Below are 23,387 nucleotides of genomic sequence, written 5' to 3'. Positions count from 1 at the left end.
GTATTTCCCAAACACCGGTTTCCTCATACCTATACCCGGCTCCTCCCCTAATGTTCCAGTTTGGTTCAAAATTATCTGCTGAACTGGGAGATGCTCGATGGCAGTCTGGTCAAAACAGACGGGTCGACAAATGGTGGCAAGAAAACCCAACAACAAGTCAGGTTAGGGACTCTAGGCAAATGAGTCTTAACAGTGATAATCGGATGCTATATCAAGGAGCATAATGATCATGAATCTTGAATCAAGAAATGAGTGGCATTCATGTTCCTCTTCATCATTCTCTACAGTCGTAGATTGCCTATGTCCCTTCCTTGAGGAGATCACTGCCTGAGGCTATAATCATATGTTGTTTTACCGTACTGTCCTCGACCAATGGATGATGTTGATGACTCTGTATTGCTATTACCCCTTCCTCTGTCAATTTATGGGGCTGATCTAATTACATAATCAATGAAACTCGGAGCAACTATAGATCCGGTTTTATACAGTATTCGTAAGTTATGGCCGACACACCCCCTCAGTAAGCCCTGATTAATGGCTTGCTGAATCATTGCCAAATACTTCGAATCTGTCATATCAATTTCCTCCTTCAATCAAATGCTCAATCTGGACCATTCGGAGCAGTTTGATGAAGTTCTCATGCTGCTGTCTGGATAGCATCTTGGTCAAACCATCGGCGACCATTTTTGCCGTCGGCGTCCAGCGTAGGGCGATACGTCCAGCTAGTACTTCCTGTCTAAGCCATAGATGATGAATATCTATATGGCGAAGCTTGGTGTCAAAACTGGCGTCCTGATTGGTGAGAAGACCAATTGCTCTCTCATTATCGCATTCAATTGTGATGACATGAGAGGCATCAAATCCTACGTGACTGAGTAACCTTCTCCACCACTGGAGATGTTTCCCAGCTTCTGAAAGTCCTAGCAATTCGGCTTCGGTGGTTGATGTTGTCACCGTCCGTTGCTTAGTAGCTTTCCAATCCACGGGTCCTCCGTAGACCTGGCAGATATATCCTGCGGAGCTTCTTCGGTCTTTGTGGTCGGCGTACGATGCATCGCTGGCTAGCTGTACTGAGTCTATCTCTAAGGTGCTGCTATGCTCAATAGCAAGAAAGCGGGTAGAGTAGAGATAGCTAATCACTCGGTCGGCAGCCTGATGATGCTGAGGACCAGGGTTTGTCAAAAATTGAGCTAGTTTAGCTGTTGCTTTTGATGCATCTGGTCGGGTAATCGTGGTGGCGTATCCCATTGATCCGACCTTCTTCTGATATAGAAGAATGTCCTGGGAAGATGCCCTTCCATCGTACGGTTCTAATTCCTCGATGGGTAGTGGCGTGGATACACTTGGCCGGTCAGTAAGGTTATACCTCACTGCAATGCTAGTGATATAGCTATCTTGGCATAGCCATAGCTTCTTGGATTGCCGGTCCCTGATAATGCGGATGTTTAGGAACCAGTCAGCTTCTCCATGATCGGTCAATTCCCAATGCTTTTCAAGATCTTTTTCAAGCTTTTGGGCTCTCTCCCTTGCTGTCGGATGACTTGCAATTAGGATATCATCCACGTAGAAGAAGACAATGAGTCCATCTCCTATAAAAACACAGGGGTCCTCTGGGACTTGCTGTAGACCTAGTTGGCTAAGCACTCGCGATGCTTCATGCTGCCATAGGCGTGGTGAGATTCTCAATCCATAAAGGGCCTTTCGGAGCTTCCAGCATTTTCCTGGAGTTTCAAACCCCTCCGGTGATCGTGTATAGACATCCTTCTCTAGCTTACTATTTAGGAAAGCTGTGACCGCATCTCGCTGTCGTAGATTGAGGTCAAATGCAGCCACGAGTGCGAAGATCATGCGGGCCGTTCTAGCTGCTAGCGTAGCAGCTCTCTTTTCGTCCGATGATATAGTTTCGAGGTCTCCACTAACACAGATCCTTGCTTTTAGCTTAATCAGATATCCATCTTGATCAAATTTATAGGCAAAGACCCAGAGCAGTGGCAAGATTTGCTTTCCTCGGTCCTTCGGACAGTCCACAGTATCAAATGTCGCTTTCTCCGTGAGAGAGTTAATCTCCTTTCTCATTGCGGCTAGGAAACCCTCTTGGAATGGATGATTTATGACATCTTTCCAGTGTTTTGGGAGTTCTGGAAGGTCATCTCTGTGACGCTTAATTGGCCTATTTGCGTATAAACCGGCCGCGAAAGCATGAAGATATGCTGGTGGCTCAGTTATAGCAATAGCGCTGTAGGCGTAGGCATCGTCCCTCTTTGCCTGCCTTCTTCGTGGTCCTGAGATAATGTTCCCTTCTTCGATATTTCCACTAATATTCCTAGGTGCTAGTAGTCCTGCCTGTAGCTGCAGTTCAGCTTCTTCGTCGGAATCCGCTGAGCCCTGGAGCTGATCATTCTCTGACTCCGGTATTATCATTGCCGGTGCTGTCTCCACCCCCTGATCAGTTGCAAGGGATGCTGGAGTAGGCGGCAGCGGAGGTTCTCGCGGGAATGCGCCTGGAACGTCCGATATAACGTCAATTTGTCGATCCGATGTTTGACGGTCTGGTGTTGTATACACCCCCTGAAGAATAGGCGTCGGTTTTTCGGCCGAAAAACGGTCTCCTTGTTGGATGCTGTCATGGACGTTGTCATCATTGGCGTTATCTCTCGGTTCTAGATCTGGCACTGATCCAGTTATTATCGATGCCTGGATAGCTGCTGCAGCCTGATCTTGATCTAGTTCTTGAGGTTCTTTGACCAATGGCAATGGAACCGGCTGAAGCTGTTGAAAATCTGGCGAGTATCTTCGCGTTTCATCGAATATCGCGTCCCTGACCAGTTTCACTTTCCCATACTGCGGGAACCAGATCCTCCAGATATTTGAAGCTATATAGCCAACCATGAATCCAATTTCAGCGCGGGGATTCATCTTATCTGATTGCACTTGCTTGTCAATTCGACAGTACGCAAGGCTTCCGTATAACCTGACATTTGAGAGGTTGATTCTTGGCGGAATATCACCTGTGGCTGTAAACTGTTTCACGACTTCGGCCCATGGGATGATCCAGCGATTTTCTGTGGCGAGATACGTCGGCGTCCGATTCAATAGCCATATTGCGGCCATTGCTGCTTCTGGCCATAGCTCTTTTGGGAGCTTGCCTTCGAGCATTAGCATCCTCATTCGTTGGATGATGACACCCCCTGATCTTTCGGCATATCCATTCATCTCTGGATGTCCTGGTGGGCTATGGTAAATGACAATGCCATCCGACGTTAAGCTCTGCTCTGCTAGGCGTCCTGCAGCGGCTTCATTGTCATAGGAAAAAGCCCTAATTGGTAGGTTCCACCAATTCTTGGCCAATTGCACGAACTGATTGATAGCAATCTGACACTCGGGTTTATATTCATGCGTCATCAGCCAATGAAATCTGATACCATCGAGGTAAAAATGCGTAATCCAGCGGTGCTTATTGTAAGCAACTGGAAGTTGAATCAGATCAAAATGGACCCTTCCAAAACGTCCGAACGTACGTCCAATTGGTCTTCTTGATATTTGCCGATTAGAACGTCCTAGGTTGCAGGTTTCACAGATTGCTTGCGCTTTATCATTGCCATCGATATTGACTCCATCGACTAGTTTAGTCATTTGTTGGACTGTCTTATATTGTGGATGACCTAGGCGACGGTGCCATAGCTCTGCCGATGCACCTTTAATTCGCTGTGTTGATGATGATCTAACGGCATTTGCCATCAGATAAGATTCTTGATTAGAGCCTTCTTGGTCAAAGACCCATAATCCAACGTTTTTCCATAAACGTAAGCTCACGATTGGGAAGCCATTGCTATCCTCGATAAAACCCTTCTTTTCAGACCAGAACCCTCCTTTTTCTCGCAGTCTAGCGTACGACACTAGGTTTACATGGAACCCAGGTGCGTAGCAGGCATTGCTTAGGGTAATCGTCTGCTTCTTTTTGGTCTTCGGGTCAATGCCAGTAAGTCTCACAGTACCGCGTCCGATGATGTCGGTGCTACTATCTCCGGTTGATAGAACCTCTTGGCAAGCTTCTAGGTCCACGAAGCTGCTTCGGTCATTACACACGTGTACGCCGGATCCAGTATCAAGGATCCATCGGTGTCGGAGTGATGTAGTTAATGCCGGGATACCGATGCTTGAGAATGAGAGGTTTTGATGAACCTTTATACTTGTTGAGGTTTGCGCTTTCTGGATGATATTCTCTGTCCATTTTTTCCATGCTGGATCGGCCGCCAGTGTCCTCTCAATGCTCTCTAATTTCCCGCTAGGGATAGTAAAGCTTCGAGGTCTCACTGCCTCATTGAGGAAATAGCATTTAGCAGGTCCGTGGTTCTTCATGCCGCATGGGCATGGTCTCTTGTCAAATGGCACGTCTTCTTGTTTAGCTTCTTGATGACCTTGCCAGGTAGAGAAGGACCCTTTCAATGTCGGTGAGGTAGGCATTGTCGTACTAATTTCACGATGTATAGAACGGAAGCTTTCGATTAGCTTTCGCGTATCTATTATCGTCCTATTCATCACGATATCTTCATATTTTGCCTGCCACCAGATAGGTAAAACCTCTTTGATAGCCTGTAGGAAATCTTGATTCGCACTTTGGACCTCAGGAAGTTCGAGGGTCATTGCTTGCTCTCGTAATTCATCCCAAGATATCAGCCATTTCTCGATATCTCCAATCGGTTTTTGGATCGAGAAAGCTCTCCATTTCATACGAATCTCTTCCTTATACGCATGAGATCTAGCAAATCTTTGACTAAGATATACTAGACGATCGTACGGAGTATCGTACTCTAGTACTGCATCACGAATTGACGTGTCGAGGTAAATGATAATGAGTTCATTCACCTCATTTAGGCCTTTTCGCTGCTTTTCCCAGCGGTTTGCCTTGATCTTATAGACCTCAAGTAGGTCTCTCCAATCTTTCTTATTTTCCTGAGAACCTTGCTGAGGGTATTCAGGTTCAATTGGCTCAATGAGAGCCCGTGGTCGGTGGGATATCTCTACTTCTGGATTGCAGAGGTCCCATACCGAACGTTGTACTGCGAATGCCTTCACTCGCTTATACCATACTCGCCATTGTGACGAATCTTTCAATTTGTCGCCTTTGATAGCGGAGAGCATCGTTGCTGTGTCCATTGCTAATGAAGCAGATGGATGTATTGCTAATGAAGCAATTGTAGCAGGATTCGGATTAAGAAGGTCGGTCGATAAATGTAAACAAGGGGTTTTTCGTTGGGATTCGTCGGATTTATTGCGTACTAGATGCTTTCTGGTTTTGAATAGCTTCTTAATGCTTTCCGATGAATTTATTGATGGCGAACCGGGCTCATAACTGTTGTTTTACCGTACTGTCCTCGACCAATGGATGATGTTGATGACTCTGTATTGCTATTACCCCTTCCTCTGTCAATTTATGGGGCTGATCTAATTACATAATCAATGAAACTCGGAGCAACTATAGATCCGGTTTTATACAGTATTCGTAAGTTATGGCCGACAGTAGGCTCAGGGTAGGCTCAGGGTAGGCTCAGGGTAGGCTAGGGTAGGCTCAGGGTAGGCTCAGGGTAGGCTCAGGGTAGGCTAGGGTAGGCTCAGGGTAGGCTCAGGGGTTGCTCATGGTAAGCTCAGGGTAGGCTCCGGGTAGGCTCAGGGTAGGCTCAGGGGTGGCTCATGGTTGATCCAGCGGTGGCAAAACCGGGTGCCAATTCCGATGGGGGGAATTCTGTCTGTTCCCCGCACGGTATTGTCACACTTGGTTATTGTTACCCATCAAATATCGATTTGTATTTTGTATCGTGACTATAACCATACCGGAAGAACTATGCTGTAATACACAGTAATCGTTCCACCCCGACTAGCAGAGCTTTCAATACAACAAATGCCGGGAGGGGATTGATAGACCTAGCGCCATTACAGACCAATGCCCGTCTTACTCGTCGCTTGCAGTATAGTTCTTAGCTGTGATACCATACTAACTACAGTTTCATCACTCAGACTCGTAGTTCGCGGCTCCTTAGACTACAGAATTTCAAGGCAATATAAACCTCGGGACCTATTTCCGATGGTGCGCTTTGTTCCCGATCTGCACCGACCAGTATTACAACAAGCACGTGTGGTCATAACAAACAATAATCGTAATTTGTAACGACTAGCTTACAGCGGTTTGCTCGAAATCATCTTCCCACAATCAACGATGTGAACTCAACGATCATTGCCAAAATGAAACAGTCCAGAGGTGTCCCTTCATTGTGCCTCCAATTGCACCCTTTTCGATGCGATATTCACTATTGGCTTAGGTGATTGTCACTGAGATATTGGACCGTCTGGGATTTTTCTTCTGTTTCAGACACCCGTTAGCCCAATCTACGGTATATCGCAAGACATGCCGAGCTCTAAAGTATTTACCATGCCAACTGCTGTACGGAAGTCTATGGTTGGATTGCAGCAAACCGACGTCATCTATGATGGAAATTCAAAATTCTCAGTCTACACCTATACACCAGCAAAAACACCTATCAACTAGAAACTGCGCACCACAGAGGTCCCGTTACAGTCTTGTGGGTATCATTGGCATGTCGCTGAAAATGCATGATTTCTGTGAACTTTTCATTGCAGATGTTGCACGCAATCGTCTCGCTTGGCTTCATTTTTTTCAGATGTTTCCTTTGGATGTGTTTGGTGACATCCCCATGAGAGGAAAATTTCTGAGTACGTTTTGAAGGGTCTAGGTCTTGCTGGCCCAAACAGATAAAGCAAAATAAGGGTCGATGATCCTTCATAGCAGATCGAAGAGCAAGTCCGAAGGGAGTTTCTGGTTGAATGGCGCTATCCGCCTTTTCCTTTTCCTGCTGGCCTTGATCATGGATCTCGACTTGTTTCCCAGGGTCTTCTAATCTTTTATTCCGCGGTAAACGGCAGGTGTCGCCCTCCTGAAATTGACAATAAGCAGCCACTGAATCAATAGCTTCGGTTCTTCGAGCCATCTCCTCCTCTATCGTTGGGCGTGGCAGAGTCAAAAGACTCTTGATCAACCGCTGTTGAGGTACAGGGACCTCGACGGAGCACTTCAGCCGCTTACTTGAGGATTCAGCTGGCGCAATCCCGGACAATTGGCGCTTGATCTCTAGCATAGGCTGTTCTCGGTCATACTTGTTTTGAATCTGCGCAAGAAGTGTATCCTGTGCGCGCTTCCTGGCTCCCGCCAATTCCTGATTCAATTTCCTGTACATATCGTAGTCCGGTGTACCTTTGTGTTTTGACAAAGGACGCTCTAGAGATCGTCTGATCTCATCGCGCTGGTGCATCAAGCGGACGATTTCCGGCTCTTGATTCACGGAGCAGGATTGTTCCGTTGTTAGCTCCTGTGGGCGGTCTGGGTCGATAGTTCGGCTCATTCGGCAAGCAGCGCGCATTATATCTTCTTCTGGGTCCAGGCCACGAATGATGGCGGGCAGGTTCTTAGAGATTCTTCTACTAAGGTAGAACTTCAAGAATGTCCGTGTATCAGCGTGATGCATCACAAGATTGCGGAGGGAGTCGCTGACGGAACCTGGAGCTATATCAGTTGATCCATCTTGCAAGAGAGAGCAGTGCAACTTACCACTATTGTCTAAAGCTGTGCCTGCTCCATAGCGTAAGCTGTAGGGCCGTGTAACTTGCCGAATCCCTGTAATTACGCCCATCTTCTTGACCCATGGTTCCAAGGTTGAGTAAGGGAGAGGTTTGTTGGGTGAAATGCCGATCCCGTTCAAAGTCCGTTCCGACATCCGAAATACTGGCACGTCACCCATTGCCGGGTCAATCTGTAGCCGAAGTTCGTTACACTCGTCACGAATTCGAAGCCGAGGAAGCTGATTCGCAAGAACCAGGACCTCTTCGCCATCAACACGGTCAAATGCACGGTCTGCAAAAAGAAGGCCTAACAGGAATACATGCGGACTGAGAACCAACGAAGGATCGAAGATGATTTCGGGGAGAATGTAAGTGTTTCTGAAGGAGTTGTCAGTAACAGACGACGGCGCAGAGTTGAGTGTACTCACGCATCTTTAGCACCTAGCCACTCCTTTGTGAACTCAAAAGTAAACTCAATCACAATTCGATGTGGACCACCCTGCGGGTCACGGAGAAGACTGACTTGGATGTGACGATATCGCAGATCGAGGATGGCTTGCGGACGGTTAGTCGTGAGCCCTGCGAGCTGCAAGAAAAGCCCGAGCTCTATGCGGTGGCGGCCATGTCCGAACTTTTTCTTTGTTGTGCTGACGGTGGTCTCCACGACTTTTGCAAGGTCCTGAACATCCATAGGAGGCTTGTCTCGTCCTTTGATGGACAACTTGTACTTTTTAGCCAAACGTCGAATTACCTAAATCCAGTACCGGGTCAGCCTTGAGAAAGGGACTAGGCTAGCTATGCAGGGGTAAAAAGGGCCTCTCGTACTCGACGCATCCGACGGTTCATCTGATTTCCGATCTTCTTTGAAATGGACCTTTCGTAAACTAGCCGAAACACCTTCCAGAACGTGTTCAAGGAGCTTTTGCACTTGATCCCTGGAAGTCTTCTCCCATTTTTACCGCGTCTCAAATTAAGTGCCCATTCAAGAAAGTTGTATAAGATCGGGATGGATAAGTGATGATACTCCTCGTTGGGATCTTTCCGAATGAAATAGCAGAATCTTAGTGGTAATAGGGAGACCATTAGTAAGACCATGAGTGAGACCAAGACCCTCCAGTAGCAAGGAGGGGGGTAAATGAAAAGCTGAACTAACTGGGACCATTTGTGTTCAATGCGGTCGAGAAGGACGGTGGTGCCTTTGGCATAATCTTCCTGTGTGTAGACTGTCTCATCAAAGTTTTGAAGCTGTTGGATGTAGTACTCCGGTGTGTACTCATTGTCAGCGAAAAGTAAGCTCGCATCGTCAGCGTTGAAAGCTTCATCTGATTCATCCTCAGGTTCTGTCAGATCAGTGTCGGATGCACCGTCTTCGGTGCCTTCTCTCTCGGATTGGTCGCTGTCGCTAGATGACTGTGACTTGCATCTCGCTTTACGAGACCGACGGGCCATAATGAGAAGGAATGGGGGTCGCGGCAGTGCGGACAAGACCGTGCCGCAGGAAATTCTGAAGCAGGGTCTGAGTCTTGATAGACAAATGGTTTTCAAAGTAAGATTCGATCAAAAGATCGTTGATGAGACTTTGGGGGGCTCAATGGAACGAGAGAAAAAGGAAACGGGGGAGGGATCACTGCCATTTTAAATGGCACGATTCTTCGGGAAATCATTATTGGCGCCCTTAGAGACTGGAAGTTTTGGTAGACAGGGGGAGATAGTAAAGAAGGGGGGGTGGAGTAGATCAGGGCGCGAACCAACCCGCCACGAGGGTGCGTGGGTGCAGATGCGAGGTGAGTGGCAGAACGGTTGGCAAATAGGCGGCCAAAAACGGCCTCCGAAGCGGCCATTTCTGGCCGTCCATTTGCCGTCATCTAGTTTTAAGTAGTATTTATTACTATATTTATTCACCGCACTTATCCTCGTTTAGTGCGGTCGATCAACAATACTACCGATGGAAATCCTCTAGACCTATAGGTTTTCAAATTTAGATTATGAATATTTTATCTTATTTCGGGCTAATCTTCACGCTTCTTCTTTCCGTTTAACAATCTCAACCTTCTTACTATCTTGGAATATAGGGCTTAAAAGATTCATAATAGGTTTCGGTTTATTTCGCTTTAAATATAGAAAACTCGAATATTGGTGGGATCTATAACAGTTAGGAGTCTTTCGGCTCAGTTTGTTGTACCGCGACTTATAGGACTAGTTTGATTTGTATATTTCTTCAAATGACTTGATATGAAATATCTTAATGATAACGACTCTATCCGCTTTAGACTTCAGGATCTCACGTACTAATTGGACGTAAGTGATATGAAAATGTCTATAAGACGCAAGGCTAGATTGCCTTAGTCTATATCAGATACCGAATAAGTCTAGAATCAATTGACCTACTTCTTTCGCGTCGCATTTCAGTATTGCGAATCTAAAGTGTACCAGAAATAGTCGGGATATTAGTAGCTTCGCTCAACCAATCCAATATCTTTGGTAACAATATCGGGTTCAACGCGAGAAAAGCCTATCGGTAATATCCCGCCACTTCTAATTGGCTTTCAATTCTTAGGATCCGGGGTTCTATACTAGAAACACGGATTTCTTCACACTAAAAAGCTCTCTATAGGCTTAGTATCATAGACTATAAATAATAAATTGAGACCTCGGCACCAAACAGTGGCGATTCTTTAAGCCGATATACCATCGTTGATAGAAAGGTTTGGTCGCGAGTCTAGATTTCCTTAGATTTATATCCCTCAAGTTCACTAGCCTATATACCTTGAAAAATATGATAAATCAATGCGACGCTTGCCCTCACTCCAAACGGCCGGTACGGAGGGTGTTCGGTTTGCAAGCTTCTAGCTAAAAAGCTCGACTAAGGGGATATATTTTGCCTAATAATAAACAATATATACCTTATTTGGAGCTCTATATCTTCCAATGTTACTATATATAGCTAGTCAGACTTAGTCAAAGCTTCGCGGGCACTGATTAGCTATCCTCGAAGATAACCATTTAGTAAGACAAAGCTCTCTTCCTAGTCACAGCCGCGGCGATATATAATCTTCTATAGAGCGCCTATATCTATAGGAAGAATTAAAGAAATAAAAAGGTAACTTAGAACCAATAAGAGTTAGTGGATTGTGGGTAGGCCGTGAATATTTTTCCTAGCTATAGTAAAATTAAAATTCGGGGGTAGAGGCAAAGAGGTCTGGTTGATAGTCAGTCGTAGGTCTTAAAGCCTTATAGATTGTGATCATTACCGGAGGGGTTATCTACGTAAACGGCTTTGCTTTTTAAGAGGTTAATAAGCTTCGACCCCGCTCCATAATATCTTTAGTAGCGGTAGGGCCATTTAATTAGGAAAACGAAATTTCCTCCGCTACCGTAGCCGTAACAATATTTAGTAGTATCTTATAGGACGGATTTTGATCTTGCTTGAAACCCTTCTTCTCTAAGTGCTAAATATATTTATCATCTATATACCCTACGACGTAGTATATCGCCTTAGCTATACTCGTTCTATATTACAAAGCCTATTCGGTTAGCGGTTCTTATACTTTCTATATAGTTTGGTATTCACTAAATTCACCTTCTTACACTTGTTTTTGCTAATTTAGCCGTAGCTCTAAGAGAGTAGGCCTCCGGTCTAACCGTTTTATTATATAAATATACAATTTACTACGCCTAACACAAGCTTGACAATAGGGAACTTCACGATTGTATCGAATTTTCAAACTACGGCATGATTGGCAAGAATAAAGAGGTATTATAGTTAGACTAGTCAATATTGTAAGCTACCACCGTTATATTCTAACTATTTAAGCGAGACGTATAGTAGCCATAGGACGCGTGTAGACATAAAAATTAGTGCTAAACTATCACTCCCGATATACTGTAGTAGGATATATCAAACACTCTTCTTAACGGGCGTAGAAGCGGAAGGCGTATTGCTAAAAGGCGGTTTTAGTTTAGGGCGAGTGGTACTGCGACGTAGAAAAATCTAGTATATAGGGGCGATTGTTATAGTATAACACGTTTAAGATAATCTGAAGCTATACGGGTAGAAGTTAAAGAGTCCTTAGAAGAGGAAAACCAGAACTTATAGTGTCTATTAGTTTCAAAGACTATATATAGTAACTCAAGATATATAGCTAGATTTAATGATTATAGTCCGCTGATTCCGGATAAGTTCCTAGGAAGGGTTTCTTTCGTCCTAGGAGCAACCGGTATATTTCTCTAGATACTAATCATATATTTAAAGGCCCGTGGTAACATATAAAGGTTCTTTCTTTAAGCTACAATAGAACGTAGATACCTAGGCTATCGTATATACTAGCGACTAAACACCGGCATTATCTATATGCTTAAGCTCTAATAGGAGGAGTTCCTTAGATATTAGAAATTATGAATAGTGCGCTAGGAGCCGTATTGCCTATCCGGTATTGCTTTAGCTACCCTAGGCTCGGCTTTCTACTAGAACGCAAAGTTAGAGGTCTAAAAGCCTTAGATTGAAAATCATGGAGCAAACTTTAAGCTATTTCTATATACGTCTTGCACTTACTAGTTCCCCGTTGTTTCCCTTATCATACTCGCTATACCACCTAGACCAAATTCCTAGAAGCCATTCGCTAAAGGAAAGAGACCCCCTTTTACTATACGTCAGTAGTATATAATAACCTTAAGAATGTTATACACGTTTTCGATAGATCAACTTATATCTATCGCCTTTGATTTTATTATAGGTATTTCTTTATCTTTGGAACGGACTGCTCGTCTTTTTAGTAGAGTGGTATCTATAGACAAGGAAGATAACTTTGCTACGGCTATTTTCTTTTTTTCGGTTAGAGTGTATTATGACTTCCTATTGATAAAAGCCTTATTCTAAAAGGTATTAAAAACGCTCTCTACGCGTTTATTAGGGGAAGGAATCTAGGTATAGGTATCACACCGGAGAAATTCATCTATAGTGTAATTCCACTGGTTTGATTTGATGGTTATATAACTGATCAGGGGATAAAGTCTTTAGATACGCGGTATACTATTGATACTCTTGCTTGGTACTCAGTCTCAAAGCTCTCTAGATATCGATTCATTGTGTTGCTTTATACCTTAATTAGAAATATCGTGTTACGGACATACCAGGCACCAATCAGTATGGGACCGCAACTTGTTGATGGGCGGTCATGGACCAGTCGATCAACCAACCCACCAGGATCACGTGACGAACAGTCAGGAAGGTTACACCACAACGCTAGGTGCCGATAGGGCCACTTACGGCCCCCTCAGCACAAACACATATTCTCCCCCATAAGAATATCGGAATTACGTCAGCCTAACCACGTGATCATGTAAGTAGTAGATGGGTATGGTGGTTTACGAGTAGATCCTGCCAAGGCGCATCTACCAGCCTACCATCTACCATTCTACCAAGGAAGAACTAGGGATATATAGGACCTCATGTATCTAGTTTAGTTCTTCGTGTTCAATCCAACATTGTTACTTGTGTCTACTATTCGGAAACCTTTGTGACTCGTATAACTTGATTATAACTTGACAACACCACGGGAAGGCCTATATCTCGGTATAGACTAACTCGGCGCTCTACTTGGCATCGCTCCTCGATACCCTCGAAAGGACTTAGCCCGTATAAGGCCTGCTAGGCAACGGTACGGTTGAGAGACAGATCGTTGAGGTTGGAAGTCAGCAAGACAAGGCAAGTATAACCCAGGGAATCTTCTAACATAGCGACGACCCGGAAGCAAGTGCGTAACACAGAGGTGGCACTAAACCCGAACGGGGGGCGCGGACGAGGCACCAAACCCGAAGGGGCAAGGGGATAGTGGAGACGGGCAGGCGGTCGAGAGCGGCAGGACGGCGGTGCAATGAGAGCCGTTTCTGGCCGCCCGCTCACCGTGTCCTCGTATACTTAGGAAAAACTTACCCTTACGTTTAGATATAACGAGGACGGATTATTCTAAAGAAAAGAAAAACTTACTACTTAACTAGGGGGGACCGTAGATTTATAAGTCTTTGGGACGAAACTCCTAGGGAGGGGGAGGTGATATTACGGATATACTAGGCACTTATTAGTATAGGGTGTTACGGACCTGCAGCCGCAACCTACAAATGGGCCATCGAGAGCCAACCAACATCCATGTCAGCGAAGTCACGTGCACACACCACGAATAACCGTGACCATTACGCTGAGGACATACGATATGGAATAACAGGAGGGAACGTTGGTGGCGCAGAACACATCTGTGTGCCGCAGGAACCCTGCCTGCACAGGATAACTCTTGTCCTGGGTTTCCACAGCACAAGTGAGGCGGTTATGCATATGACCCTAAATACGAGACTTTTAACCACAGTTACTTGCATCTCCTTTGTTTTCCGCCTTTTTTTTTTTCTCATTTCTTTGATTTTGTTGTGTGGCCAAACATGAAGCTCCTCTCTCGCTGCGCACTCTCAGTCTCCGTGATTGGCTCGGCCATTGCACCCATGACTAGCAATGTCGTCCCTATTGAAATTGCATCCCTTGCCAATCACTGTACGCCCGAGATTCATACCGATGCTGGAACAATTGAGGCGATTCGAAACACCCTAGCGATCTACCCTTTTGCGATTGACGGCAAAAATTTCGATGCCCTTAGCAAGGTGTTCAGCACTGACGCCATAGCCAATTATTCAGCACCCCTTAATGTGTTGACACCGCTGCATTCTATTCAATCCTCGTTGAAGCAAAGTCTGGCATGCGTGACGACACAGCACTTATATGGCACCCAGTGGATTGATGTAACCTCGCCCACTGCAGCGCAATCGGTAACATACTTTCGTGCCGCGCACTTTGGTAAAGGAGATACCGAGGGCCAGGTTTTCAACGCCTATGGGCAATACCTGGACAACTGGGAGCGTCAACTCTCTGGTACCTGGCGAATCGTGCATCGGAGCTTGATTTACATGGTGTGTCTTCTCGTCATAAACCGGTAGCAAATATCAAAGTTAAGACTTCTTCATCTAGGGCCCCCAAATTGGCAACGAGACTGTTTTCGTCTGCTAGCTCACAAATAAATTCCGAGCACGGCATCTCAAATCGTTACGCTGTCAAGTACAGACAGAATATCTATTTGCGAACGGTCGAGCGAGCAATTTGACGCGATATGAGAGTTACTTTCGCGACGCAGTTCCGTCTGAATCTCCGGGCGTTTAGCAAGAAGACTTTTTACCTTTCCCCTTCTTATGTTTTAACCTTAGTGTTTTTGACTTGAACGAGCTTTTAACGGAGGAATAGTAATAATAGACCCTCGGGAGGTGGTCTCTAAAGGGGACTTAATTAGGACCACCACTAACTAGGGCTGTGGAGGACCTAGTAACGGAGATATATTAAACCGAGTATTCGAAGACTTAAAAGACTAGGTCAGTCCCTGAGATGATGTTATGCTTGCTCACATGATTTACTACATGACGGGTCGTGTGAACCTAGGGGGTAAATATAAGCCCACGCTAATTCGGGGAATCAGCGTTTAGACTACCGTTTATAATACATGTTCTTCATTAATCGGCCGCCATGCCCCTTCACATGGGATGCTCCATGTATATCTCTGTTGCTGATCCTTGCCATGAGGTTTTGCCACCATAATACTCAACAAGTATTGGGAATATGAATAACAATTCATAGTCATATTATTTATGAATGATCCTTTTCCTCTAGGATGGTGAAGGCCGTGCTAGACTTCGCTGAGTATCACAATAGTTTCTAAATGGCGTAGCTGAGTCACACTATAGCATTGGACACCGAGATTGACGTTGGGGGCGGACTTTTGGCTGTGATCAGTGCTGTTGTGGTCCCCGTTACACTGTACGACTTAATTGAACTGGGTCATCCTTAGATATAAGCACAGATCTAATGGAACTGCGCCCGATTAGAACAGGCTACATTGGCCTTAAATTATTTCAACTATCCTGTCATTACATATAATTTCATAGAACCTTGTCGAGCAACTCATCAAGCTCCTGAGCTACAAACTCTGGGTTATCCTTCTGCACAAAGTGGCCCGTATTCGGCGCGATCATGGGACCCTTGCTATATCTCGATTCCGTAATCTTAGCCAACCCTTCATTATACCGCTGCCAGTAGGGGTTGACAAAGCGGTTGGTCACACCCTTAGGTGGTCCCATCTTCGCCGACTCCTCGGCAAAAGTATCAAAATCATGGCCCACCACGGTAACATATGGGCCATGGCCACCAGGGCCTTGGAGCAAGGGCCCGTCGCTAGCTGGTAGCAGGTCGCGCAAGTTGCGGCGACTAAGGCCTTCTTTGTTGCCGACACTAGGATGGAAGATGCGACGGGCACCAGCCCGCACCGCGCGGATAGCCTCAACGGGAATAGGGTGAATACTGGCGGAATCAAAGTCTGCAGCGTCTGGGTCGGGGAAGACGGAGACGAAGTCGGAGTTTGCTAGAATGCTGTCGAGCAGTAAGAGAGCGGAGACAGTGCCTTGGTAATGTTGGGCGTAGAGACGGGCGAGAGCACCACCGATGGAATTGGCGACCAGGACGACGGAGACGGAGTCTACCTCTGAGATTCCTAGCTTTTCTTGACTGACTTGGATGATCAATTGGCGTAGATCTTTGACAGCGGCTAAACAGTCGTGACCGTGTGTGGGATCCTCGGCTCCATCATCCAGGGGATCGCGATCCGTTGTTTGACCTTGGCCGAAACGGTCGTAAGTCAGGAAGCTGGGAATATTGCGGCCTTCACGGAGAGTCTTCAGATGGGCAATTACTGGATGCCAGAAGTCTTGTGGGAGTCCCAATCCATTGAGGAAGACGACCAGTACGGGCTTGGTGGTCTCAGTGGAGGCCTGGAAGTTGTAGCTTAACTGCGCCGAGGGTTTGGTAGTCAGCGTGATAAAGTCAATGTTCATCATTTTGGATATGGCAGTTGATGCTTTGGGGAAAGAGATACAACTGCGCGGAAAGCAACAAAGCAAGCTATATCAGATAATCTGGGCTTTATAGTAGTTGTATTGGCGAGGCTGAGAGAGAACAAGGAAACTAATTGAAAGACAAGTGAGGGATGCTGACAGGTAACAGAGAGTGTAGATTTGGCCCCCGCTAGTATCGCTGTCATGAGACACTAGTGGCCAAACCTGATAGTCTCAGTGGCTCTTGGGGCTATTTGCGCAATGTTCCACTTTGCGCCAAATTTCGGAAGACTAGCGCGCACGAACGCCGTCGCGTTGCCTATTCGGGTATGTGAGATGTTCGGCCAATCGCTGCTTTCCAAAGCTTACCCCAGCCATCTCACGCTCACCCACGGGCTATGAAACTCAATCTAGACGGACTGACAGGGGAGTCCTATTGTTCTAGCTATGGGCCTTGTGGGCCCGTCTATAGAGCAAGGTACAATAATAACACCGTAATGATTTATGCAAAGTAGAGAAACTTTACGGTGGATAGCTGCGAGGCTGGGCAACGGACTTGGACACTCGGAGAGTCCTGGGCTCGTTTGAAGCCCAATCGCGACATAGTCCCGATCTGGAATCGAAGAGAACGTGGATCCAGCACGGTAGGATGGCTTGGGATCCGAGCGTTCACTCAAGAAACTCCGGCAGATTGATCTTTCTTTGATATATCCTGTATATCCTGTACCAGACGCAATGCAATTGAAATTCCCATGTTTCTACCAAAGTCTTGCAGACGTCGAATGATCCATTTTCGGGTTTCAGCGTTCGTGACCGGACATTTTCCGACCATATAAAGACACCAGGTGAGAATGTACCCACCGGACACGCTGCCACGAAAAGAGATGTCGACGGAGGGCGAGTCTGCAGACGCCGAGGAGAGAAATTCCAACGCCTGCGGAATGGTGGCCAAGATGTCGTCTCCCAACGTGGACAGAGTGTGCATTATCATTCGAAGCTTCATCTTCAGAGACTCCTGGACGGTTGTGGAAAGCGTGATATCCGTCACGAGAATCTTGTTCAGAAGATATAACAGGATCTCGCAGACAATCATATGAAGGTTTCGCAGGTTGTTCCAAACCCGGATTGCCCAAGGGTCCTTGTAGAGATCAACTCGCCCATTATGAATGAATTCCGACGCACTGGCAGAGTCGTGCGTGGTTTGATACGGCTCTTGGATAGCGAGGAGCACCAGGAGAGATTGGAACTCCCGCTCTAACAAACTCGCTTGCTCCAGGTATACAGGCCACGGGGTTTCCCCAGTATTCTCCCTGACGCCCATCAGAAGATTGGCGCACCGGGTGCCTAGCACCCCCAAGAGCCAAAAGGCACCGGAGACATCTGTGTGATTGGCTGCCTCTTCTTGCAACTCCATCATGCTCTCTGGGAAAGGCTTACCCGCATGCACACAGTCAAGTACGAGATCAGCGCGCACTTGGTTAAACATGAGAACCGATGCCGGGGTGGTAAATTGGCCCTCGCCCCGGGCGACCACCAAGGCGGCAGCGCCCTGGACATGGCGCGCCCACGACTTATACTCCGAGACGTGTTCAAACACCCCCAGCGAGATCACGGACATCAGGGTACTGTCCTTAACCGACTCGACCGGGGAACACAAGGCGGCGTTCACATTGCGGATGGCCTCCATGTATTTGGTGCGCGCCAGGTCGGCTAGTTCGGGCTGCTGTGTTGAATTGGCCAACGCTACAAGCCCGACAGCGGCCATACTAGCGACCAGAGTTGGGTTCTCTCCCTCGCTGTGGTACACCGAGGGAATATAATTCAGACATCCACGCAAAGAAGAATGGCTGACAAAGTTACGAAGAAAATAATGGACCCCTACCTCGTCGGCATTTGGACTCAAGGTGCGAGTCCAAGGCACGTCATGGGTGCCTTGGGTCTCGAGTCCTTTGGATCGCTGAATGGTACGGTGAGTCTGGTCCCGGAAGATGAGGTCCCATTCATCACGGTAGCCAGGGCAGGTTTCACGCAGTCGCAGGCACTGTCCACAATGGGGAGACTGCTGGTCGCACTGGGCATCAAAACGGTCATCATGAGCACTAGCCTCATACTAACGCACCCGGAAGGGAAGCAACGGGAAAGGAACGGCAAGGAAAGAAAAGATAAGAAAAGCATCCAACCTACGCGTCGCTTGACAGCCCGGCAGTTTCCACAATTCCTGGAGGCCCTTGCTTTCGAGGCCGAGAACGAGTGAGAGTGCGCCTTGCGTATGACGGACTCATTTTGGTCGCGGAACATCAGGGCCAACTCATCGCGATATCCTGAGCATTCTCGGTTGGTTCGAATACATTCCCAGCACGCGGGGCGGGCTTGGTCGCATCGAATCTTACGCGAACGACAGTTCCCACAGCCTTTACTTGGCTTGCCATCGTACACCATGATGGAAATCGCAGAAAGGCACTGAGGGCGGATGCGACAACCATTCAGAAGGGTTGACGAGGGAGGAAGTGGAGGCTGTTCGCGAGAGGATTTGAGCCCCCACTCGGCATCTAACCCAGTGCAGTAGGGCTAAAAGGCGCGAATGGTCCACGTCGAACACGAGTGAATGACCCCCGGGTCATGAATTGGGGCGGAAATGGTCTTTCGACGCCATCATGAATTAGGGGGTGAGAGTCGCTTGCGATACACGACCAGGCTTGACCAGGGCGACATTGGTCTGATCATCTCCCTCCACGCGTAGATCTCCCTTTGCTGTTCACGCTACGTGGTCGAAGATGGCAGTTTCCGCCAGATCTTTTTATTTTATTTCTTTCTTCTTTCAGCCCTCTGGGCGTGACGGTAGGACGAAAGTTAGTTGATCCCTTCATCACCATGCAGGGTGACGACTCGTCTGGATGCAGAATCATGCGCTTGTACGTTGGGTCTACAGTAAATAGGCTTCTCTTTCACCATGTTGCCAACATGCAAGCGCCTAGAACAAGCAAGTCGAATCCCATCCCCTGAGGTAACCGGCCAGCCCCACGCTTCAGAAAGCTTGGTATGGTCGAGGGGTTGGCAATTCCCAGCAATTCCGCGTGCTTAGGGAATTGGAAGAGAAAACCCGCAATTAGAACGCGTCCGACTCTAGCCCCAAGTAGTTAGTCTGGTCAAGCCATTGTTTTGGGGGGCTTTCATGGCTGTAGGACACGTCATGGCATCGGATAGGTTCGACCTGTCCGGCAAAGTAGAATGCGGAGATGATGGATCTCCAAGCTGGGGAGCATCTGCCCTCCCCCATTGACGGCAAGATGCCCCCCCTGATTTCCGCAGGGGCGTAGTTGCGGTGTAGAGCTTTGAGGCTGTCATCCACTTCCTCTGAACCTGGACCGCGAGATCCAACATGATTAGAATTAAGATGGAGGAACCAAATAGAGTGTCCAATAAAGACGTGTCCAAGGTCCCTAAGAAAGCATCGGTTGCGACAGGCCTGGTGGTTGAAGTTTCTGCAGTGATTGGTTCAACGCACGCATCTTATCCTGTCGATCGTTTCTGGGTCGACTTGCAACGAAACTTGACTCCATTCAAGCTTCAACCAACAGATTGACACCACATCCCTCTACTGTACTGTATTTATCTTTGAGCTTCTATAAATAAAAACCTTTCTGGAGGTGTTGATTGGCCCTCGCAATTCAAGCTAGAAATGGCTTAGTAGGATCGACGTGGGGGCCAAACTCGTCAGTGGCCGAGCCTCACATCGATATGATATCCGCTCAGGGCGTTGGCCCCCATACTTTTGGGGGCTTGATTGATGCCGGTAGTCGAAGACGCCCTGGTCGATCCAGTTGGAGATTGTATAAAGGCTGGCTATGTCCCCATCGCTTTCATCCTGCTAAGCGATAAGCTTGTCCTTCTTCGTTTTCTCGCCATGAAACTCCTTTCTACAGCCCTAGTGTCCATCTTTCCCGTAGTGGCATTGTCTGCGTCGGTTACCATCGATGCGGGCACGGTCAAGGGGGGAAATGCACAGGAGGTCAAGACGCAGTCTTTTACAAGGCAATCCCTTATGCCCAACCTCCCGTGAAAGAACTACGCTTCGAGCCCCCAAAGCCCTACAAGACCAAGTTCCCCCAGGGCAAAATTGATGCAACGGTCTCTGCTCCGACCTGCATTCAATTCTCCGATGATTTTACTCCTTCCAAATTGAACTCATCAGCGCTTTCCTCGGAGGACTGGTAAGTCCGCTCGGTGATCTGGTGCAATCTCCCTTGGAGAGGGTTTGGCTCACGTCGATTCGTCTAGTCTCTACTTGGATGTATGGGCGCCTTCCTCGGCCACCAAGGGCTCAAACCTTCCGGTCAAGGTTTGGGTCTACGGTGGCTCGGAGACCGAAGGCTCGATTTCGGATCCTCTTTACGATGGCTGTAATGCTGCCGATGCAGGCTCAATTCTGGTGACAGTCAACTACAGACTTGGGCCTTTGGGCTTCGCAGCGTTGAGTAGCGCGGGGATTCAGGGTAACCAAGGGATTCAGGATATCCTTCTTGGATTGCAGTGGGTTCAGGAAAACATCGTGGCCTTTGGAGGTGATCCGGTATGTTCCAACTCATCATCCGCGTGAATTCGGGACTGTGGCCCTAATCGCAAATATGAACCACAGAAAAAAGTCCTGCTGTTTGGACAGTCCGCCGGAGCGGAGGATGTCTATATCGTGGGCTCCCTTCCTCAGGCCTCTACTCTGGTCAATAGTGTCATCTCCGAATCCGGGGGTGGCCGAAGTCTTGTTTCAAATGCCACCCAGCAAAGAGTGGCTGCATCATACGCCAAAGTGCTGAAGTGCAGTTCTTCTGATGTAAGTCGAAGCAAGGGCGATGTCCGACCTAGATGATACTGACAGTCGACAAAGAAAGCGTGCCTGCAGTCCAAGACTGTGTCCGATCTGCAAAACGCATACAGCAGCGATGCTTTCCTAACTCAAGGAGTTGGATATTACGGTGCACTGGGTGTGACCAGTCCCAAGACTCACGTTTTCTATCCTTATGTCGATGGCAAGATCATCCCTAAGGACCCTTGGGATACGGGTGTCAACGTCCCAACAGTATTTGGATTTAGTATGTACACTACATTCTTCGAGTCGCGATACTCTCCTAACACAAAGCTACAGCTACGAATGAAGGGATTGTCTTTGCCGTCCAGTGGTTGGAAACGAACCTCGAGAAGGGGATTATCGCCTCGCCATCCACCTACAAAGATTTCCTCCGCCGAGATTTCGGGGCTGCCGCTTCGCTGGTTGAACAGAATTACAAGCTAGCTGACTTTGAGGCCGCAGCTGCGCCTATCGCTGCCAGTGGTGCAATTCCTGGTTACAACGCCACCTCGTTCGCCGTCATTCTTGCTATGGCACAGGTTGTGACTGACTCGACGTACAAGTGCCCGGCGTGGTATGGTGCCGTCCAAGCAACGCAGAAGAAGGTCCCTGCCTGGACATACGAGTTCCAACATGGGTCCAGTTGTACTTGGCTTCCTACAATCCCTCAGAGCTCGGTGTCCCTTTTCACCGCCACTCACACGTCCGAAATCCCATACGTCTTCGGTAACTTGGACAACGATTACATTGTCAACGGGACTTGCAACTCAACGTCTGCCGAGTATCGCCTCGGTGGGCAGATGATGGATGCTTGGACTGCAATGGCAGCGACTGCCAACCCATCGACCAAGGACGTTTCGTGGCCGCGATTCCACTCCGCGAAGAATCTGTCGTCTCCAGGGTTGATATTTGGAAACTCATCAGTGGCGGGCCAGGTTGATTTCTCCGGTTGTGACCTGTGGACTGAGATCAATGCCATTCTTTCCGGCAATGCTACAGCCACAGCCACGGGGACACCGAAAAGTCAGAAGAGCAGTCCGACATCCTCCTCAACCCCATCCCCGACCTTCAATGCGGCAGCCAACATCCTGCCCACTGGTCAAAGCATTGTTGCTATGAGTTTGCTCGCTATGGGCTTCGCTATATTTGCCTAATGGGACGGAATTCTTTCTTGCCTCGTCTCCGTGCATTTTCAACGCTCATGATATTTGATCATGACTGGTCTCTTTCAGTAGACATCCATACGAATCGGCTTAACTGGATTAATTTTGTTGGATGCGTTGGCTTTTTTTTTAGTCGCTTCTCTTTAGATTCGAATCATCCAACAAGTCTCCCCAGTTCCCAATGGATATATCTGTCGCGCTATCTGGTGCTGTGGTGTAATTACGATGTTGATCCCATCCTAGGGAGACTATGGGATTCTTTTCTCTCCTTTCTGTATAAAACCGAGCAAGCTCTACTTGATCAAAGCCTTCTTGTGAATAATAGCCAAATTTCTGACGTCGTCGCCCCATTGGACCACTTTGGACGGCTCGGTGTTCGTTTTGGTCTGAGCAGTTGAACCAACCCAATGGCTGGCAAAAAGATGATTATTAGTAGAAAGCTTTGATTTTGAAGTCTTCTAATTATCTAAGGTCGTTGTCTGTCTTGTTTAGCCCTAATGGTGAGTAAACAGTTCGGGGGAGCTGGGAGGGACACCTTGGACTAACATGAGCCTCTTTTTTTAATTCAACCCGGTTTTTCCAGATACCGTATCGATGATTGAAAAGTTCTTCTGAATCGGTTGCAGTCATGGTGATCTCATGCCCCAAGATGCCTCCGGGGTGTTTGATATAAGATCGACACAGCCGGGTTAAGCCTCCTGCGCAATCCACGGACTGGAATTAACAAGGCAGATCTGAAAGACAACCATTGATAGCTCACAAAACCAGGCGAATTGAAGACAGGCTATGGCGAACAAGATCCGGTTCAGATCGGTTCAGCTGTCCCACAAAAT

General features: G+C 47.4%; 6 protein-coding genes across 6 annotated transcripts; 2 read left to right on the top strand and 4 right to left on the bottom strand.

Annotated features, from left to right (window-relative positions):
• Positions 1–576: 576 nt before the first annotated feature.
• Positions 577–5,157, bottom strand: N7511_011486 (uncharacterized protein; the record flags this gene model as incomplete). The annotated part of the gene is made up of 2 exons (XM_057133863.1): positions 577–3,467; positions 3,519–5,157. The coding sequence occupies 2 exons, from the start codon at positions 5,155–5,157 to the stop codon at positions 577–579; spliced, it is 4,530 nt and encodes a 1,509-aa protein (XP_056978533.1).
• Positions 5,158–6,536: 1,379 nt separating this feature from the next.
• Positions 6,537–9,081, bottom strand: N7511_011485 (DUF3435 domain-containing protein; the record flags this gene model as incomplete). Its single annotated transcript, XM_057133862.1, has 4 exons — positions 6,537–7,570; positions 7,622–8,010; positions 8,061–8,383; positions 8,458–9,081. The coding sequence occupies 4 exons, from the start codon at positions 9,079–9,081 to the stop codon at positions 6,537–6,539; spliced, it is 2,370 nt and encodes a 789-aa protein (XP_056978532.1).
• Positions 9,082–14,061: 4,980 nt separating this feature from the next.
• Positions 14,062–14,680, top strand: N7511_011484 (nuclear transport factor 2 family protein; the record flags this gene model as incomplete). Its single annotated transcript, XM_057133861.1, has 2 exons — positions 14,062–14,583; positions 14,642–14,680. The coding sequence occupies 2 exons, from the start codon at positions 14,062–14,064 to the stop codon at positions 14,678–14,680; spliced, it is 561 nt and encodes a 186-aa protein (XP_056978531.1).
• A 920-nt stretch (positions 14,681–15,600) lies between these two features.
• Positions 15,601–16,551, bottom strand: N7511_011483 (alpha/beta fold hydrolase; the record flags this gene model as incomplete). Its single annotated transcript, XM_057133860.1, has 1 exon — positions 15,601–16,551. The coding sequence occupies one exon, from the start codon at positions 16,549–16,551 to the stop codon at positions 15,601–15,603; it is 951 nt and encodes a 316-aa protein (XP_056978530.1).
• Positions 16,552–17,221: 670 nt separating this feature from the next.
• On the bottom strand, positions 17,222–18,987 carry N7511_011482 (Cys6 transcription factor domain-containing protein; the record flags this gene model as incomplete). Its single annotated transcript, XM_057133859.1, has 2 exons — positions 17,222–18,658; positions 18,733–18,987. 2 exons carry the CDS (start codon positions 18,985–18,987, stop codon positions 17,222–17,224), a joined length of 1,692 nt encoding a protein of 563 aa, XP_056978529.1.
• Positions 18,988–20,452: 1,465 nt separating this feature from the next.
• N7511_011481 (alpha/beta-hydrolase) lies at positions 20,453–22,545 on the top strand (the record flags this gene model as incomplete). Its single annotated transcript, XM_057133858.1, has 6 exons — positions 20,453–20,557; positions 20,581–20,759; positions 20,827–21,118; positions 21,185–21,376; positions 21,422–21,635; positions 21,689–22,545. The coding sequence occupies 6 exons, from the start codon at positions 20,453–20,455 to the stop codon at positions 22,543–22,545; spliced, it is 1,839 nt and encodes a 612-aa protein (XP_056978528.1).
• Positions 22,546–23,387: the final 842 nt, after the last annotated feature.

The sequence above is a fragment of the Penicillium nucicola genome, assembly GCF_028828085.1.
Source record: "Penicillium nucicola strain IBT 29836 chromosome Unknown utg000014l, whole genome shotgun sequence".
NCBI lineage: Eukaryota > Fungi > Ascomycota > Eurotiomycetes > Eurotiales > Aspergillaceae > Penicillium > Penicillium nucicola.
The sequence above is the reverse complement of the archived record's forward strand: the minus strand, read 5'-3'. Positions and strand labels throughout refer to the sequence as shown.